The following is a 19,923-nucleotide window of genomic DNA, read 5'->3' as shown; positions in this document are numbered from 1 at the left end:
ATTTCCAGGACGTTGCACATGTTGGCAATTAATCATTTATTAAGACATTGTGAAGTTAGAGCCTCAGTTACCACTGCAAGGACACATGTTTATTCTCAGAATTACAACAGTGGCCGGTACCAAAGACACTGAAATTTGCCTCGCATAATTTCAGCTGAAGTGCACTGTTACAGCCAAGTTGCTCATCTTCCACTTAAATCAAAAAATAGTTTTAATTTCAAAAATCGCTCATTTCTAGTTCAGGTTTACCAGAAAAACGCTTTACTTCATGGTCGCCTGGCACAGTTATGCAATCGCACTTTTTGCTACTGCAAAAAGTGCGTCACAAGCTGGGCTTTATTTGTCACCAAGTATTTTCGGAGTGGCTGAGAAGTTTGCACACGACGATCAGCTAGAGCCAAAGGGTTACGTACATTGGATACGGTGTTGCCAGGTTTGTGGAAATAATTTCTGGGTTGAATATTTAGTGAAGCAGACAGCCCCCCCCCCGGGTTTGAAATGAAGTCCTGGTCACGAGTAGCCATCGGCAGTGCCGGCGCTGCGTAGGAGCTGGTTGAGCACGCTGCTCTTGCGCACGCTGCTGGGGCTCGGCCTGTCCTCGGCGATGACCGGCACGTCGCCCGGACCTACCCTCTCGTCGTCGTCGTCGTTGTCGTCCTCACTGTCCGGCAGCCCGCACAGCAGGGTGTCGTTCTCGTACGTCGGGAAGTAGTACCTGCGGTTGTGCACACACAAGGTCACGCTTAGTAGGGCCAGTGTGAACGTTTGAAGTTTTTTTTTTTTACAGCCTTTGTCGATCGACCTCTGAATTGAAGGCCTTCCCCACGCCGTGCCGGTCAAGGGGGTCATTTGAACTTCATGACAGTGTGGATTGGTGATTGGGCGCCTAGAACAGTTTCCGATATCACTCGCCACTGACGTTTGCTGTGGCCAGGAACCTGAACTGGGGTTGCGTTAATATATATACGCAGCGCGCGAACGACTGTGCCACTCCGTCGCCCTGGTTTGTACAACCCTCATGTGCAGTTGCTCGATGGATTGTCACATTGCGTGACCCAGCAGGGGATTGATAACGGCTGATGATGAAGAGGATGATGTACGGGTAAAAGCGTCGGGGAATCTCTCACTGGGGCTGATCCCACTCGCCGCGATCGGGCAGCGTGGCCATGTGGCCCACGTCCGCCATGTGCTCCAGGAGTTGCTCCCGCGAGGAGCAGCGTTGCCCGCAGCCGTAGCAGCGCAGCATGTGCACCTGCCTCCGGATGAAGTTGACGAGCTTCACCTGCTGGTAGAAGCGCAGGCCCAGCGAGGTTCTCACCGTGGGAAGGTCGAACCCATGGCGCTCCTGCGCAGACGATGGCGGAGGAGGGGTGGGGGGCGGTAAGAACGAATCGGATACCATGGGCGACGTGGAGACTGCACAATCGGCGTTCACTCGGGGTGGTAGGGTGCATCAATTGATCAAATATCGATTTAGTTTTGTCTCTTTCCCCATATTTTTTATCCCGATTGTGGTATCAGCTCCTTGTGAGATAGAATCCACTGGGATATCCCACATTGCAGTGCAACCCCACGTGTTCGAGAACGGCCTGCAAAAGACTGAGATCATTTCAAATGAACTCTAATCCATGCACTAGGAGGCAACACTTTCCCACCCACCTTGCTACAAAGAAAAATGTTTGTCGCATGACAGTCAAGTGGATATATTTCATTCTCAGAGCTGGAAAATGTCGTCTAATTAAGAGCAAAATCAAATGTGATGTGAGATATTTTATTGTGCGGTCATTGATGACTAAACTTGAGCACCCAGTTATAATCACAAGCGGCCACTTGAATGCACAATCGGGATCTGAGCAGTGGCAACCCAGAGGTGGCACCTCTGAGTTGCCACCTCGGCGGCGACCTCCCGTGCCACCCTGCCACCTCCCCTCGGTGACAAGTTTAGAGACGTAACAATAAAACGGCCGACAACCTGCATGTGTTGATGGAGGCTGTCCGTGGTATCGGTCATGTGGTCACAGAACAGGCAAACGGCGCACACTGGGTGTTCCTTCCAGTCAGACCAGTCACTGCGATGGGGGGGGGGGGGTGAAGAATGAAATGTTAGAAGAAAAAAAGGCTTGCCGTTTCTGATTTTACTGTACGGTAAGTCCTTGTTTATCGCGTGTTCACACACAGCGCGTTTTTGCTATAACGGGGTTCTTCCATTCGGGGACACCGCACAACACGCACCGGTTCGCGGAACGCGAACCGTTAAAACGCGGTTTTGTGAGCAGTCGACACACTACTTTATTGAGCTGCACGGCTGAACGGTGCAATACGGTACGTGGAATTATACAATAACGCAGCGGCGTAACCTCAGATGTCCTGCCATCTGACTGGGTGGTGTGCGTAGTACAGGGGGTTTCAAAAGGATGGACCCGATTTCAAATCGCTATATCTTTTAAATTGAGTCCATCCTTTTTGAAACAACCTGTATTACATCGTATCTCGCCAAACTTGACTGTTCCGTTATTTACGGGGAATTTTTTGTTAGCTTAAAGCGGCACTTGTCAGGAACGCATCTACCGCGTGAAACGACGATTCGTTGTGTTTCATGTTACCCTACTTCAGCTGCCTTACTCGAGATGGCAGCGCTTATTCACCCGTCACCAAAAACTGCCGACAGGGGCTGCTGTATCCCTACAAAGGCGAGTACAGGCCTGCTTCCACCACGTCAACTACGTGTGTGTCGCCATTCTGCATGGTGTTTGGTTGATGACATTGGAGAGGAGCCATCATTGGCAATGTATTGCTGCAGTGGTCTCGTGTCGCCATTGCCTCCCTAGGGGTCAGGGCTTTTTTTTCCCCATTCCAACCGATTTGTAAAATGAGTCATTAAATTCCCTATGGAGTTAATTATGGAGGTGAAAAGATGGGCATTTAAAAACCCATTGTTCCTGCAAGATATACATGTTAAATTCAAACATTGATGTAGAATCGTTTGACTACATGAATTATACTGTGTACAGTAGAGGTTTACAGTTTTTTTTTATCGTTGAGTGTATGGATAATAATGCTATTCCAGATTTGATGCATATTTGATACTTGAGAAGTGGCCAGTTTATTGTCAATTTTATGCTCCGTTTTCTTGAAACATCAGTTATTTTGAACGGAATATTGTTTCCGCTTTGTCAGCTGCATTAAAAGCAGCTTTTCATGTCATTAGCCAGCGAGCAAATGTGAACCCGCATGGCGTTATACATTTTTTTTTTTTACCTCAAATCCTCAATTAGCTCACGACATCCAGAAGGTAATTAAAGTGGTACAGTCAGTACAATTCACATGGGATGCTGGCCCGATAATTGCGTTTACCACTGCGATGTGCACCATGCGATTTATTTTTACTTTGTGTACTCCCCTCCCCTAAACCGATACGTCGTCTGGCCAACAGCTGCCCCTAATCCCTACCCACGACGCAACAAAAACAATCAAACATTTTCTTTGGTTCTTTCGGTAAAGTCACGTAGAATGAGAATAAAATAATAAATTGATAAAATAAAATAACGCAATAATATTCTCACGAAACGTCGTGAGAATATTATTGCGTTCTTTTATTTTATCAATGTATTATTTTATTCTCATTCTTCGTGACTTTACCGAAATAACCAAAGAAGATGAATCATTGCAGTCGCAAAAGCTTTAAATCGAAATCAAACATTGTTTTGTGAGAGCACGTCCGTTGTCCGTCGCACGCTCTTCCTGGTTTCACTTACTCGTCATCATTGGTCTCATCAGTCGCGTCATCTCTCGTCTCGTCCTCAGAAAGAACCTCCTCCCATTTTTTTCCAAATTCCTGCAGACAAAAAAAAACACGTCATCGTTATAGCTCAAAAGTGTAACGACATGAGCAGAAAGAACCTTTATTACAATTCCGGCTGGGATGGTGGGGTTTCACAGCTGCAACCTGCAAGTTTTTACATGCATGTGGCATATATTGTGCCTGACAATCTTTCGTGACTTAATTACGTTATGATTTGTTTTGTCATGAAGACACAAGATAAATAATTTCTCTTTTTCATCACATCCTCCACCCCAAGAGGAACTTTAAGCAATGGAACAGACAGAAATTGTGCAAATTTCATAAAAATGAGATCAGGTTTGTCTCGCCGTTTCAAAACATTAAAAGCCATCGCAATGCTTGACGTGAAAATTGCTTTATTAGTGGGCAGGTAAGAGAGTCCATTTCAAGACAAAATGTAATCAAATTCACATTGTGAAAATGAACACCATGACTTGGGATAAATCGACGTGAACTAAAAGCACAGACTCTTCCGTGTAAATTTAGGACTTTATGTTAATATGAGAAAAAAAAGCAGGCGCCGTCCAGAGAATAACATTGTTTGCTGTAAGCTGAAATCCTAAGTACACGTTTAATTGAAATTGTTACACATCATTACCAATTTCAGATTCGCTTATTTAGCAAATGCATTACACGACCGAAATATCTAATGGCCGAGCGCTGTGCGGCCACATCACACTCTTCTTACCAGGTAGTTTATGACGTAGAAGCGGTCGAACTCTGTGTTTTTTCCATTTATCCTTCGGTGCTGCTTCTTGCGCATGTGATCCTTCAATGTGTTCTTGTCTCGAAAGGTTTTTTCGCAGTAAAGGCAGCACAGACTGTGGCCACGTCGTCCAAAGTTGGGTCATGGAGATCGGCGGACAAAGGGACAGGGCAAACGGGTAAATGTGATAGAAACAGAAAATCCCGCTAGAGGGCAAGAGGCCAAACAATTGTATAATTTTTTTCAAACATTCACAGCTCATTAAAAGTGCACATAATTAAATTCCAACAAGGCAGTGGTAATTGTGCAAACGGCAGTGCGAACACGGAGGGGAGGATGAATTTGGCACAGCACGCGCTGCTAACAGGCACCTGTACACTGCGCATCGGATTAAAGAGGACATACAATTATGGCCCAAACTAATACGTGGTGGTGGCGGTGCTGCAAAATTGGCGAACCTGTCTAATTTGCTCTGCAGGAGGTCTAGAAATTCGGAGCAGTACACCAGGTTGTCGGGCAAGCCAATGCTGAAAGCGTGTTCCCGCGCCATGTGGTTAAGCAGCAGCGACCTGTGGTGCATAAAGCGACGCAGGACAAGCACGGCTTTCATGGGTATCCGCAAAGAACACCCCGGACGCCGTCATCTGGCGGGGGTCGCAAAGTTAAACAAACGGCGAGAGTGTGGCGGCAAACCGAAATGTCGGGTTGGAGTGGGGACGCGAAATGCCGAAGCGGCGTGCGAACGTTGTGCCCCGCGCTCCGCTGTGTTTGTGTTCTATGCGTGCGCGTAGGGAACGGCACCTGTTGCCAGAAAAGTGCTCGTTACAGAAGAGGCAGTCTCGGGAAATGGTGCAGTCCGTGCGTTCTCTCTGCTGCTGTTCCAGCACCTCGGTCTGCGGGGCAAGCGAGAGACCTCAAGAGGCGACAGAGCCGAGCAGCGCCAGCTACAACGGCCGAATTGTTAAAGGCGCTTTCAATGACCACTTTGTTTTTGTAATGTTTCCCGAGTTTTTGCTCGTTAAATCGGTTGAAGGTTGAGCACGTGCAAGATTTTGAAGTGGAAAATTACGGAAGGGCTCTTAGAAGGGGAATAAATTAACCATGCAAGTGAGGTTTTGGCAAGTGACAAGTCAGATGTTCTGAATCTGACCAATGCCGACTGAGTCACAGTCTGAGTCATGGTCATGCCATTCACGCTCGAAAATATTCTTTACACAATCATCCCTTTACCACATACATCCTCTATACAAGAGAGAAAATAAATAAAACTACTAACAGACCTTCTGTCAGTCTACTATTGTCAGATGAAAGCCTACCCATGCTGGTGGTTATTTGACCATACCGCTCCGAAGCCTCCCATTTCAGGTTGATGAATGAAGAAACCGAGGATCGGTTCCGATTTCACTCACTAGCGATGTTAGCCGGGGCCAGGAATCGAACTTGAATGCTGGGTTCATAGCGCAGTGAGCAAATCACTGCGCCATCGCTCTACCCCGTGCAAAATAACAAATAACACTGCAACTGGAGGCTGTTGGACTTCTGTCCAGCCCATGGGCTTGTAATTACAAAGACACTGTTCCGGCATCGGTGCATCCACACATCATGAATGCACACCGGATCCAAGCAAGAACATCTGAAATATATAGCGACGGAACAGCGGATGCGAGCCCATGTCCTTGACACCAGGACCTACCATGGAGCTAATCTGCCCACTCTCTATTAGCTTTTCATCTGTAAAATGCACCTATCATTATTCCACTGTGGTGGTGGGTGTCCACCTAAGACCCCATTCAAAGCCAAAGTGGCCTGTTCTCAGCTAGCCGAAGAAAGTTGCAAGCGAGAATTGAATCATCGCTTGCAGCTGGGATTTTCATCGTTCCCACCCCCCTTCCTCTCATGCCGAGGGGAAATGGGTGAGGTTTAGGACTGTGGCTCAAGCAGCTGCAATGTCTGCTTTGGGTTCGCGGTCCAGACCTCTCCAGAAATCCAGGCTGACAGAGTCATTCCGGAGAGCTGAGAAAAAGGAACAGGCCCATTCCGACCGTCTACAGCATCCCACCTCGCAGAATGAGAAGGCCTACCAACATCCTTAACCCGAAGATTCGGAGAGCCATGCAGCACCGCAGGGATGACTAGAAGTTGCGGGTTGCTCAGTAGCTCGTGATCATAAATCACACTTTAATTCCATTTCAGTAACTTGCAGCGCCACAGCTATCACCATCCTGAGGTGCACGAATAGTGATCTGGTCTCTGACCTTCAGAAACAGGTTCGCAGGGTTGCTGAGCATTTCTGAGAGGTCTTGGGGGAGAGGAAATCCCTCGGCGTAGATAATATCTATCAGCAAGATGGGGGTGACCCTGCTAGGGCTGCGGTACCTCAAATATTGGAAGTAGTCACCCCCTTTGAGTGGCTGGCTGAGGTGCCATCTGTTGAGGAAGTATGGAAGGCAATCCAGAGTCTGAGACCAGGAAAAGTGCCAGACAGAGATGATCTCCCAAGTAAACTGCTGAGGGAGGGTGGCATATGTGTGCAGACCACGTGGCCGAGAGTCCGAGCCATTCCCTGTTCACCTTGGGGTGCGACAGGCGTGTCCTCTCGCTCATACATTATTTAATATATATTTTTCGACCACGTAGTTCGAGAAGATCTGGACACAATCCCATTAGTGAGCTCCTCCGGCAGGCAAGGCTGTATTGACTGGGGCATGTAGCCCGCATGCCCAACCATTGCATGCCCAAAGAGCTTTTGTTTGGCCGGATAGAGAGGACTAAACGGGTGAGGCACAGGCTAGAGAAGAGATGGACCGATGCGGTCTAGGAGGATATGGAGCTGAGTGGACTTGCCAAAGACTGGTACCAGCGGTGTCAAGATCGGCCTCTGTGAAGGAGGCTCGTGAAGGATGCTACTTGGCAGAGGAGCGACGCACATAACAAAGAGCGGAGCGCCAGGCGGCTAAAACACAGCAAGTTGGCACAGTAGGGGTCACAGGTGGTGCATCTGCTAGTCATGTTAGTCAACCCATGGCATCTAGGTCTGTCCCTTGACCTCATGCCAGAAAACCTTTGACACTTTACGTGGTCTCAAAGTTCACATAGGCTGGCACAAGCGGCGTGGTGATGTTACCGCCACTCAGTGGCAAAAGGCGGTTGTTGTTGATGCATGCCGTTCGTGCGAGACAATATTCAGTGCACACGAATCGGCCTTCATGAAATGCGGAGGAAATGGATGACTGAACTGATGCAAAATGAGAAGGATGCTCCTAATGGCTACAGTGGCTGGAATCGTTTATTTGCAAAAGAATTAGCGAGCGATGGCTATACTTGGGTGTTTCCAGCAGCCCGCTGGGCAATCTCTCCACTGAGCTGGCTGGGCCCCACAGGGCAATATTCCTTCAGCTGCACTGGTCACAGCTGCAAATAAATGATGCGTGTTCATTGAAGTTGCAGTGCACTTTGGGGTTTTGAATTATTTAATCCTCTGCTGTGTTTTTTTCCCTCTCCTTGCACAAGTACTTAACTTTTACTATGTATTTTTATGTAACAATAAATAAACAATAACGAATGTGTAAGTACAAACAGAACGAAAAAATCTATTAAATTAGATGACAAGTTTAAAATTGTTACTTGTCACCTCTGGGATATTCGACACTGGCGCTTTTGAAATTAATTCTCTGATGGCAAAACAAAATAACACTTCTTGTCAAGCTACAGACAAGTGTGGTGCATTATTTATAGATCCTTTTTTAAATACACAATCCATTATGCATCTTATCTAAGCATAAAACGAGCGATTTTTATAACGATATTCAAAAAGGATATTCTTAAACGATGCACAGCCACAAACATACTACACACACCCTGAAGACGCTTCCAAATGAATACGCGAGCTAAATGTTTGTGAATAAACGTAAGAAATGTGTTGAAACAATGTCGTGTTTTACCAGTCGTTTCTGTTGCAGTGTTTCTCTGAGCTGACGGTCTTCAGGAAGGGCGTCACAGAGCAAGTGGAAATCTTCTTGGTCACCTGAAGAAAATTCAATAAGTTATATTGCAGCTTGTTAAAATGACATCTCGAACCCCCAAGCGAGGGAACACCTTGTCAGCACGTTTTTTTCTAAAGGCGCTAACAAAAATAAACACGAAATATTTCGGAACGACCTTAAAACTTGTACCGTCGTAAATATTTATGCACTACACATGGCAACCGCAAAGTGAGAGGAGTCAACACAAACCCCACAAATTAATTATCGTAATTGCCCGAGATTGCATTTCGTATAATTCGTTCCAATCGCTTTGCAATTAGACGTGGAAATGGAGCTGAACATTGCCCATTATGATCCGATAGCATTTCAAGGACCGAGAAGTTTTTGTTGCACATCATCGCTCGCTGCTCTTAGCGTGAAGGCAGTCGTGGTCGTAAGAGCTCGTGCGGTGCGTCCGTCTGTCCGTCCGTGCTTGTGTACCTGGAGCCGCTTGGGTGTTTGTTCTTATGACGCTGCAAAACTCACTAATTGGTTTTTCTTTAAATCTCTTTTTCCAGTACAGAAGGTATCTATGGGGAAAAGCAAACCAAAGATATTTTGCAGTTAAAAACATAACGGAGTGTACATTTTATTTGGTAAAATAACATTTTTAGTTCAGCTATTTTTTTTTATCTGATCACTGCCATTCAAAAGAACCACAGGGACAGTAAAGAGCAATTTAAAGTGTAAAAATATAAAACACGCTAAAGTCTGGGACAATTCACCAAGTAAAAACATTTATTGAAAAATTTGACATTTATTTGTGACTGAAATTTCTGCGTACTGTACTGCACTATCAGCCCACGAGAAAAAACCCAGTAAGCTCTGTAATATAATGAAAAATTGAGTGCGCAGACACACGATTCAAATCAATTTCCACGGTCAAATGCCAAGCCCTGCCTGTCACCTCATCCATAAGAACATGTAGTTTTTATATTGATTAGCATTATTAAAAAACATTGCTCTCAAAGCGAGCATTAGCCAAACCCTTTGAAGTCTAACCTTTCTCGCTAACCACGATCGTAAAAATACGATTAACCCCGCCCCCCCCCCCCCCCCCCATGCAGATTCAGGGTCACAATTCATTTCTAGAATCGATTCTTTTCTGTTTAGCAATGTAAATGTTTTCATGATAATTCATTTGTACAGCCCCGTTCACTTCGTTAGCCTCATTGTAACATTAGCAACATATATCGTTCTCATAAACAGTAAATATTAAATTATTTCATACACAATTTGATGCAAGTAGCTTGAATTTTATATTCTACTTTAATTGATTATGCATTATTACGTGACTTATGACAAGCCTAATCCTGTGCCTGGCCTATACCATAATCTCTTAAGACAAGCTAGCTAAACCTTCCTACCCCATCTGGAATCATGAGTGCAGGGTGGATTGTCAAATTCCTATAATACTTTCTTAAAATAAAATAAATCAAGATGTTTCGGGCGAAACACAAGCGTCCATCATCAGTTGGGAAAGCATGGTCTGCTGCTGAGGCAGACTTTTAAAAGGTTTGAAATGGGTGTAGCTCGACTTACACCTGATGATGGACGCTTGTGTTGTGCTAGAAACGTCTTTATTTATTTTATTTTATACCTACGTGACTTTACCGAAAGAACCAGAGAGTATGGATTCCTGCAGTCACGAAAGCTTCAAATCAAGATTGCTTTCTTAAAAGCTATTACTTCTGATCTAAGTCGGGGTATGTACGCTACTGTATATGCACGCAAGGTTGTGGTCAGGTCAAAGGGGTGACCAGCACTGCTAAGAACCTGGGTTTGAATGTGTGTTTTAACCACCTGTGATTATGTATGTTGTATGTGTGTTGAACTTTTTCACACCGTACACAGCCAACCGTGCTAATCGGAGGTGCGGAATACAAGTGGAAAGAAAAGATGCTATCAGCCCAGTCACGAATAACTGTGCAAAGCACCATTTATATTAACGTAGTTTTTTTTTCAATAATGTTTAACACATTCCAGCTGTGAGAATCCTTATGGTCTCACATCTTAGTTTTTGCATTCTCAATATTGCTAGAATCCAAGTAAGAGGGTAGGAAAAAGTAATGTGAATGTGGGCACCACGGTGGCGAGATAGTAACTGCCTCGCCTAGTATACAGTTCGTGGGTTCAATCCCGAATGACGCCTGCTGTATATTGGAAGTTGGCATGTTTCTCTCCCCGTGGTCGCATCGATTCTTCTTCGGGCCCTCTGGTTTTCTCCCCAAAATTTAGGATCAACACGTGTTAAGAGCAGGGGTCAGCAACCAAAATAATAATATCAATTTTTGTTCAAATTCAGTACAAAACTCATTTCAAGAGCTGCAATGCATGTGAATACACACGTACGTTACGTCAAGAAGCAGTCCGTAAAGAGCCTTATGCGGCTCCGGAGCAGCAGGTTTCCGACCCCTGGTTTAAACTAGTTGGCTGATATACATTTCCACATCATAAGTCACTTCGTTGAGCTTTCATTTGTCGTAGCTAGGATGCTTCTGTAAAAAGAGCTAAAATAAAAATTGTCCGTTTTTAATAGTTAATTCATTAAAAAAAAATCCCGCCGGCGTGATGCCACTTGCCGCGGGAGGTCGGCCACGAGCTTCACGTCGGCCACCACCAGGTCGTGGCGCAGCAGCATGTGTCGCAAGACGCCGGGGCCGTCCGTCTCGGTGTGGTCGCACAGGGCGCACGGCACGGACGCCCCGGCCCCGCCAGCCTCTCCATCCCCCGGCGCCGCGCCTGCCGGACTCTCCGGAAGATTCAGCGGCTCCAGCACGCAGTCGCCGTGCCATCCATCTTCTGCCAGGCAACAAGATACATGTGTAATGTTTCTTGTCACGTCCATCCTGGGCATGTGTGAAAAAGAGCTTTATAGCTCAGTGGGTTCCTCCAGTATTAATATTCAGATTCTGAAGATATAGATTCATTCAACAATATATATATACAACATACCTTTTTATCAAGCCACTGGTCTATGATCAAATTACCAGAAATGCACCAGATCTCATCAAAGCTAAGTAGGTTTAAGTCTGCATAATGCTTGGATGGGAAATCACCATGCAGACAATTATTTGAGGGCTGCTGTGCGGCTATGTTGTCAGCATTGTCTTAGGAAGCCACTGAAGCTCTGCACTATTAAATCTAGATTGAAAACTCATTTCTTTAGCACTGCTTTTTGTGATTAGTTTGTTGTCCTTCACCTGGACCTTGATTAACGCGGTTGGCGACGTACGGTGCGAACGAAGTTCAACAGACATACATAGAGGACTGCTGAACTGTACTCCTATGCCCCCACATCTATGCTCCCAGAATTTTCTAAACTACACCGACCAGTGTGGTGAAGTTTGGTCAAATAAACGCTCACGATACACAGGATGGGGAGACTCTCATCCAGTAGCTAACATGCACATGAATACTCTTCTGGACGAAGGGGAGGCCCACAATTGGTTCAAATATCACTAATCACTGACGTTTGCCGCCATGTAAGGTTATCGAACTCAGGTCACAAGTGCATGGTGCAGGGAGCTAACAACACCACCACTGCGATTCACATCGTCTTCAAGAGTGGTCCAAATTTTAAAACATAGTGCAGCGCGCTGTCTTATGCATACCGTGTGCACCCATACGGTTTACCCGTATTCTTGTACAGGGACATTGAGTTTTCAGGTCCATACGCCGTACAGCCGTTTCAATACGGGCAAAAAAAAAATCTATTTGTGTTTCTGCCTTGTGATGGGACTTTGTAGGACGAACGTTTAGATTAATAAGGGCACAGGGTGACCAATAAGCTTTGAATTGGCCTGTAATAAGGTAGAGGGCACTGCTAAGGGGTTGACGTCGTGAGAATTTTATTGTTTTATATATATTTTGTATTACTTTATTGTTTCCCTTATACGTGACTTTACCGAAAGAACCAAGAATAAGGGATTGACAGTTATGCTTATGTAGCGTCGTAATTCGAAGGCACCTCTACACAGTGCACAGTCGCAGCAGTATAAAACATCACGAGGGTGCATTACATGAAAATGCCACCTAAGAGGAAAAAAAACCATACAGTATCTCGTCTTGTAGCTATACACATAGGCTTCACAACCCAGGGTATACACAGCCGCAGCAAATGTCTACGACATCTGTTATTTAAAAAAAAAATCCCTTTAAAGGGCGATTGTTACCACAGGCACAATCCTCTCACGATGCCTGCCATATCACGTGGCATCACCGGACCGCATTCTTGGCAGGGCCGCACAATAATACAAATTCAACACATTCGCCAATGACACTGTGTGGCCTAAGAGGGAAACATACAATAGATGACATTTTGGGCAATAGCCCTCCTGTATAGAGAAACATAAAAGGCATATCAAACCTTGTTTTTAATGACCCAACGCAAAATTGTGGCCATTTAATTTTCGGCAGCGGCAGCAGCAGGATAGTTGTAGCTCTTTGCTGTCCATAAATCACATTTCGTTTGTATTTATTACTGTTTCCAGCCTGCGTTGCATTATTCTATTTTAGAGAAAGCGTTCGAATCGGGGTACATAAATTTAGAGGGTAGACAGAATCAATGCAGTGCAGCCATCGTCTTACCGCCGGTTGCCACGATATGAAAAACTGTAGCCAATTAGCAAAGAGAAACATCACATTTCCACGTCACGCTTCATGAACGTGACATGAAACGGTGCATTGTTCATTTGTTCTCCATACATGCCGCCACAAAATGCGGTGGCTTAGAACGTTGCAATTAATGAAACCGCCGCACGTTTCACGTCGAGTTTTGGGGATTGTTTTCTCGGAGCCTTCTCTCCGTTGGTTAACATGTTCGTTTACATTTATTTACGAATCTAACGGGAGCCTGTGCTGGCTATCAGAGTGCATCAGTGCAATTTCACACTGTTGCAGTGCCATAATCAAACGCATATGCCGCTATGCGTATCCTCCTGCGTCCAATTTCTCATGCATCTGGGAAACGGCCTATTTCTAGACATTGTTTCCACTGTTTACATTGTAAAAATAGCATGCGTTTGTGCGTAATGGGTTACATCGGTAAAAGGAAATGCAGTGCCTTTTACAAGTCACCGTTTACAATTGAGTTAATTCAAACCTTTTTTGGTGCAGCTCTCCCCTTTACAGCCAACAACCAGTTTGTGGAAATTCCACATTCTCATGATTGTGCCGATGCCATTCATCAGGACAACCCACGGTTTACTCATCCCCACAATGTAGTACTGTACTGTGCTTATTTGAACGATACCGAAAGGATGCTGGCCTGAGTCAACCTGCAACTTGCAATTTTCTCTGGCCGGGCCACCTGATCAACGCCTCTGTCAACACACTGCTGGATCAAGTCTTCCCCAAGCCATGCCGGTCATGGGAGTCGTTTGGACCACACTTCACCACGCATTATTTCCCACCGTCATTGACACAGCACATGCGTGAACTTCATCATCAGAACATGTATTTACACCGAAGGAATCCGATGAGCTATAAAGCTCCCCCCCCCCTCACCCAAAGATGCCCCATGTGACTGCCACACTAAGACGCGTCTTCCTTTGTAAGGTAGCCGTGTGTGTGTGTGTGTCTTGGGTTTTGTGGCAACAGTAAGTCCTCTTAACCGTGCTATTGGCGAATAATGGAGTATGAGGGCCCAATTGCCGTATCTTTAATGATCTGTCACGTCGGCGTTCAGACCATGGTTCAGGCCATGGTCCACGTGGGCACTTTCAGGTTGCCACAGCATTTCCCATCGTAATTTACATTGTAAAACAAATACTGTACATCATTGCCCTTATCGACTTTAAAGTAATTTTTCTTATTAACGAAACCTAATTATAGCGTCAGATAGCCCAGCACATACCGCCTAGGTGTCTATTGTCTATTTACGACATAAAAGGTGCGAAATGTGGTTGCTTTTTTTTGTTTAATGGTTTAATTAAGACATTTATACGGGTTTCTCGGAGTCCGCACAGGGGGCCTGCTGACCTTGCCCGTCTCGGCCGCCCGAGGCGCGCGCTGGCCGGCACGGTAAACTATCCGAGACCCTTGGGGCCTTGTGTAGTCTCTTGCCCGCTCTGCGTCTCTCACCGCCAGGGAGACTCACTGGGTTGAGCAAAGACGAAGACAGATATAACGTGCTCGGGAGATGTTTCTGTGTGCGTGTGTGTCTATGTCTCCGTCAGCGTCTGTACGTTTGTGTCTATTTGTATATCTGTTGTCCGTCCGGCCTCTTGAATTGTCCATACGTGCACCGCTGTGCGTCAAATACACTCTGCGTCTCCCCTCACACCTCTCTTCGTCTCTCCCCGTGTCTATATCTTTGTCTCACCGTGTCCGAGTACCGTATCCTTATACTGTATACAGTATATACGCGTGTCTGCCTCCTCTTAACACCCCTCTCTGTAGCCGTGTCTATGCGTTCTGTCTCCGTGTCCGCCTCTCGTCTCTGTAAACAAAAAGCGCGTTATCTTCTCGTCTTTGTCTCGATTTCAACATCCGTGCAGTTATTTGTCTCTCTCCAACCCCGTCCGCCTGATTAAAACGCGAAGGCGACAAAGACACGAAGCGCCTACTGTACTTGGTTCATCACCGGACGCGGCACCCTCAGCCATGGTGCTGTCCCGCGTTGCCCTCCTCCTCCACCCCCCTGCAGCTCGTAATCAATCAACGAAGCCAATTAACGCGTCCCCACGTGCTGGTGGGGACGATGGACAGCGTTCTAATGAGCGTTTAGATATCGCACTCTGGACGTGCGCTCACTCCACCACCACCAACTGTTCAGGTGGGGCGCGCGCGTGCGCGCTCCTATGCGCTCTACGAAATACAACCGCGTGTCGTGACGTCATTCGGTCACTTGGGAGAGGATGGTGTGACGTTTCTTCTCGAGAAACGGTAACGCCGTGACGTCACCCGCGTTACCGTTCTAGCGCGCGTGATGCGGTGACGTCGCCGCGTTACCGTGCGCGTGACGACGTAAGTTTTAACGGGGTGTATTTTTGTGTCGTTAAACTCACCGCCACCCCGACACAGCCGATTGGTCAGGTTTTTGTCACGTGAACAAAACGTAACAATTAGTTACTCACCGCCACCCCGACACGTGACAAAAACCTGACCAATCGGCTGTGTCGGGGTGGCGGTGAGTTTAATTGTTACATGCATCATTTATATATCTATTTATACTGGGGAAATCCGATGAGCTCTGAAGCTATTTTTCACAGATGTCCAGTAGGGGCCCGCTCAGAACGTGACAACAACAAACACAACAGAAACACGATAGGAGTGCAAAGTATAGGAAAGACAAACAACACTTAAAAAACATATACATATAAAACTAAACAATGTTTAAAAAAAATCTTACTAGGTAAAGCCCACTAAAGCTATTAATCCACAACCACCACCCGACACAGCCGATGAGTAAAGTTTTGTCACGTAAACAAAAAGTGCCAAGGGGCCGTCCATAAATGACGTCACGCACCTATGGGGGGGTCAGACATTTGTGACGATGTGTGGCGAGGGGGGGGGTTTGAGAAATGTGACGTCACATCAAAATGCGCAACTTTAAATAAATATAGTTATATTCTTGGTTCTTTCGGTAAAGTCACGTAGAAGGGAAACAATAAAAATATAAAACATTACTATTTTATTGTTTCCTTTCTACGTGACTTTAACGAAACAACCAAGCATATGAATCCCTGCAGTCACGAAAGCTTTAAATCAAAATTTAGAATTGTTATAACAACACTAATTTTGATTAATTTTCATTATTAATTATTTGACTATTTACATTTACTAAGGTCACCTTTTATTTATTCCATGAAGGAGCATTTTTGCTTCTCCATGGGAGAATGGAGAAGCATACATTTTGTAATTTTTTTTAATGATTGTTAATAAAATGTTGAATCTAATTATTCTACCATGGCTTTTCATTCTGTAAAATTAATGTCATTGTTATAATTGTACTCTCCATTTTGCTTCGTTCTACTACACAGTTTAAAGTAGTTTTTTAATAGTTATAATTACTTTTAATATTTTAGAAGTATAAGAGAATTTAAATATAATATTCTGAACATTTGCAGTTTTAGTTAGACTTTTGAATATTTTCAATATTTTCAGCTTTCCAACGCCTCCTTTTTAATACGTGTTTTCTCCTCTAACATCAGAGTGGAGCGCCACATTAAATACGCACTACAATGACAATAGTGATTTAAAGCTTTCGTGACTGCAGTGATTCATATTCTTGGTTCTTTCGGTAAAGTCACGTTGAAGGGAAACAATATAATAATAATAAAATATATAAAACAATACAATTCTCACGACGTTTCGACTGCAACACAAGCAGTCATCATCAGGTGTGAAAACCAACGGCAAGAACATTTGAAAGAAGTGGCGGTTTGTATTTATTTATAAACGTTAGCACCACGGAGAGCGATTTGACAGTTTGTTTAGATGGACTAGTCCATCTATGTTCGGAAAAGAGGAGGGGGGAGACGAAAAATTAAAGTGATTTGAAGCATGTTTTTTTTTCAAAATGAAAATATGTTTTTTTGGGGGGGCAGAGCTTTGTGACGTCATATTTGAGGGGGGGGGGTCTGAATTTTTGTGACGCCGTGTGACGAGGGGGGTAGGGGAGGTCAAAAATCGGCCAAAATCACGTTACGTCATTTATGGACGACCCCCAATCAGTGACTACTTCAGCACACCGGTGTGCTGGAGAGTAAAACCCGCAACAGTTACAATTTGAGTTAACGGCGTTTCGGCCGGCGATTACAAAAACAACAACAACCAGCTTCATCAGGCGATTTGCCAGAATTTCCCGACGCGGTCATGCCTTATGACGTCACCCGTGTTTTACTTTCACGCCCCCCTGTCGCTGCTGCTGCCGCTGACGTCGAAGCGAAGCTGCTACTTAAAAAATGACGTCACAAAGACGCGCACGACGTCTCCACGCACTGACACATTGCGACGCACAACGACGCACGCGGGGTGGAGGGAGGGGAGGGAGAGAGCGAGAGGGAGGGAGGGAGCGAGAGGGAGGGAGCGAGCGGGGAGACTCACAAACACGAGCGCGCCACCGTGATAAGTCGTAGTAGCAACAGCGGTGGAGGTGACAGAAGCAGCAGCAGCGGCAGCATGGCGTGCCGGTGGCGGTGCCAGTAAGAAGCCCCCGGGTGGGCTGCTGCGTGAGCCGAGTCGAGCCGCAGAGCTGCTGGGGGTGTGGGGGTGGTGGTGGGGAGTGTGGGACCGGGTTCGGGGTCGGCATGTGGTCGCCCACGGAGCGAGAGAAGTTGGGAGTAGGTGAGCGAGCAACTGTGGACAGCGATGGAGGGGATGGATCGGATGTAACCTCGGTGGCGTTCTTTCTTTCCCCACTCCCCCTGCAAGTCTTCTCGCTCTCTATCTGTGCTTGCATACCCATGCATCCCCCCCCCTCCTACCCTCCCTCCTACCCTCGCTGTCATGTGTTTTTCTCTCGGGAGCGGTGGGGCAGCAGTGAGCGCGTTGCGCTCCAAACCCCAGCCGTTTAAACCGGAGTTCGGTCAGTTGGCGAATAATACGAACGATGCCACTGGGGGAGACAAAGGCGGCCGGGCGTGGTTCTTGCTACAACACTGCGGCCTTAGGTGCTCGCAACTATGTTACAGGGTCCTGTGAAGGACTTGCCGCAACAGTCTGTCGGATTGTTGGATGTGTTGGGGGGGGGTGATCTTTGTATGTCTGTACACAACTTTGGCGCTTTGTTGCGCGTGCTGTTGTCGGTTTACGGATGGACTGGCCCTCGTGATTGGAATGTGGAATGTTTAGCAGCAGCTCTGGCATGTAAGAGTGGAGATGTGTACAGCCCACCTTTGTGTGAGTGGCTGCTAGCGAATGCAGTTCTGGGATTTATGTTGATGACGACGATGATGATGATGCTGCATGCTGGTGATTATGATGCAGGTGGTGCTGATGATGCTGCTGGTAATGATGATGCTGCATGCTGGTGATTATGATGGTCGTGATGCTGATGATGATGCTGCATGCTGATGATAGTGTTGATACGAAAACAGCCTTTGCTTTAAACAGATTAACTTATTGAACATGGCGTATTGCGTATACATATAGCCGTTCTGTTGCTGAGTTTATCCATGCTGACTGAGTGTGATCTAAAGTGTTGCGTTTGCTCTTCATGCAGTAGTGCATTGATCATGGCTGCTGCTAATGATGATAATGTTGCTTGTGATCATAAATGATGCTGCCGATGCTGACGAGACACTAATTCACTTGATCTTTCGATTAACCTATTTATTAATTCACATTGCACCTCTGAAATCACACAATTTATGCGCATATCAGTGAATTGTTTCCACCACTTAAAGTAACAAAAACAAATCCGAATCTAATTAAGCAAGACACGCTGAACACATGAAGTATTTTCACGTGATGTTTTTCGTAAAATTGCGTATTTTATACAAAATGACTGACGTAATTTGAATCCGATTCACCCGTGGATAGGATAAAAAAAAAAAACACTTTTCCGAGTTTAGTAAATCCAGTGTTTAGCAAAACAGCGTTCATAATTATCACGTTTTTTAAAACTCAAGTCTTTATTTAACTCACGTGGAGTCGCGAGCGAGAACAACAATGATCGTCATGACAGGACTATGAATTGTGCCAATGTTTTAAATCAACAAAAGTTGATTATTCAAAAATGTGTGCGGGTGATACGTCTCGTAAGTAATTATGCCTGTTCGCCGTGCCGTCTGTGCCTGCTAGATCCATCCAGATTTCAATCTGATTCACTTTTTGATATTAGAGGAATAATAATAAAACGTTCTGAATTTGTGTCAAGATTTTTTTACACGCAAAGTATTTTATTTTGTGTCATTATCTAGGACATTCGTGAGCTCGTGGCTGCTGCTGACCACATGGAGATTTGTATAATTAACAAAACACGTTCTTGTGTATAAACAACAGAGGCAAAGCTCCCCCGTGTAGCCTTAACAGACTGTCGGGGCAAGTGCTGTTAGCGAGTAGCACCTATGAAGGCCCTCACGGCACACGAGGCGGTGGGTGGCCAGCACCACGCCGGACCGCTTTTGTCTCCCCAGTGGCGATATTTACACACCGTGCCAGGTACTCATTTGAGGCGGAGTCGACCTAGGGGAGCGAGCATGTAACCGCTACGCTACACACGTGCGCACGCACACCCACACGAGCAAAATCGTAAGCAGAACGCGTTGAATCGGGGAGAGGGAATTGTTTAAATCTGTTTGATCTCCACCGCAGTTTTTTTTCTAGCACCTCCACGGAGATGCTCAACCCGTGCCGGGTCTCTTCTGCTGTTGTTCCAGCAATAATCACGCGGCTTTGTGTCGCAT

At 45.8% G+C, this 19,923-nt stretch overlaps 2 protein-coding genes across 12 annotated transcripts in view; one reads left to right on the top strand and one right to left on the bottom strand.

Moving 5' to 3' along the window:
* Positions 1 to 21: 21 nt before the first annotated feature.
* Positions 22 to 15,377, bottom strand: ZNF277 (zinc finger protein 277). 7 transcript variants are annotated; one of them, XM_032954297.2, is made up of 12 exons: positions 15,144 to 15,374; positions 14,552 to 14,668; positions 11,152 to 11,371; positions 9,011 to 9,099; positions 8,489 to 8,571; positions 5,349 to 5,440; positions 5,006 to 5,116; positions 4,530 to 4,662; positions 3,756 to 3,835; positions 1,973 to 2,069; positions 1,128 to 1,345; positions 22 to 715 (listed from the first exon to the last, which is right to left on the bottom strand). In XM_032954297.2, exons 1-12 carry the CDS (start codon positions 15,175 to 15,177, stop codon positions 511 to 513), a joined length of 1,479 nt encoding a protein of 492 aa, XP_032810188.1. In that variant the 5' UTR covers positions 15,178 to 15,374; the 3' UTR covers positions 22 to 510. The 7 variants fall into 7 exon arrangements, with proteins under 7 accessions (XP_032810188.1, XP_032810189.1, XP_032810190.1 ...); XM_032954302.2 differs by having other exon boundaries at positions 518 to 715; positions 1,283 to 1,345; positions 15,144 to 15,375; XM_032954298.2 differs by lacking the exon at positions 5,006 to 5,116 and having other exon boundaries at positions 15,144 to 15,377.
* Positions 15,378 to 17,582: 2,205 nt separating this feature from the next.
* DOCK4 (dedicator of cytokinesis 4) overlaps positions 17,583 to 19,923 on the top strand; it is a 140,882-nt gene continuing 138,541 nt past the window's right edge. For all 5 annotated transcript variants that reach the window (XM_032954308.2, XM_032954307.2, XM_032954306.2 and 2 more), the window contains exon 1: positions 17,583 to 17,860. In XM_032954308.2, the coding sequence (XP_032810199.1) occupies positions 17,824 to 17,860 (37 nt within the window). In that variant the 5' untranslated portion in view covers positions 17,583 to 17,823. The remainder of the gene's footprint in view (positions 17,861 to 19,923) is intronic.

The sequence above is a fragment of the Petromyzon marinus genome, chromosome 14 (genome assembly GCF_048934315.1).
Source record: "Petromyzon marinus isolate PM22_M1 ecotype Great Lakes invasive population chromosome 14, UKy_Petmar_22M1.pri1.0, whole genome shotgun sequence".
Lineage (NCBI taxonomy): Eukaryota > Metazoa > Chordata > Hyperoartia > Petromyzontiformes > Petromyzontidae > Petromyzon > Petromyzon marinus.
Note: the sequence above shows the minus strand (reverse complement) of the source record. Positions and strands in the feature narration are given on the sequence as shown.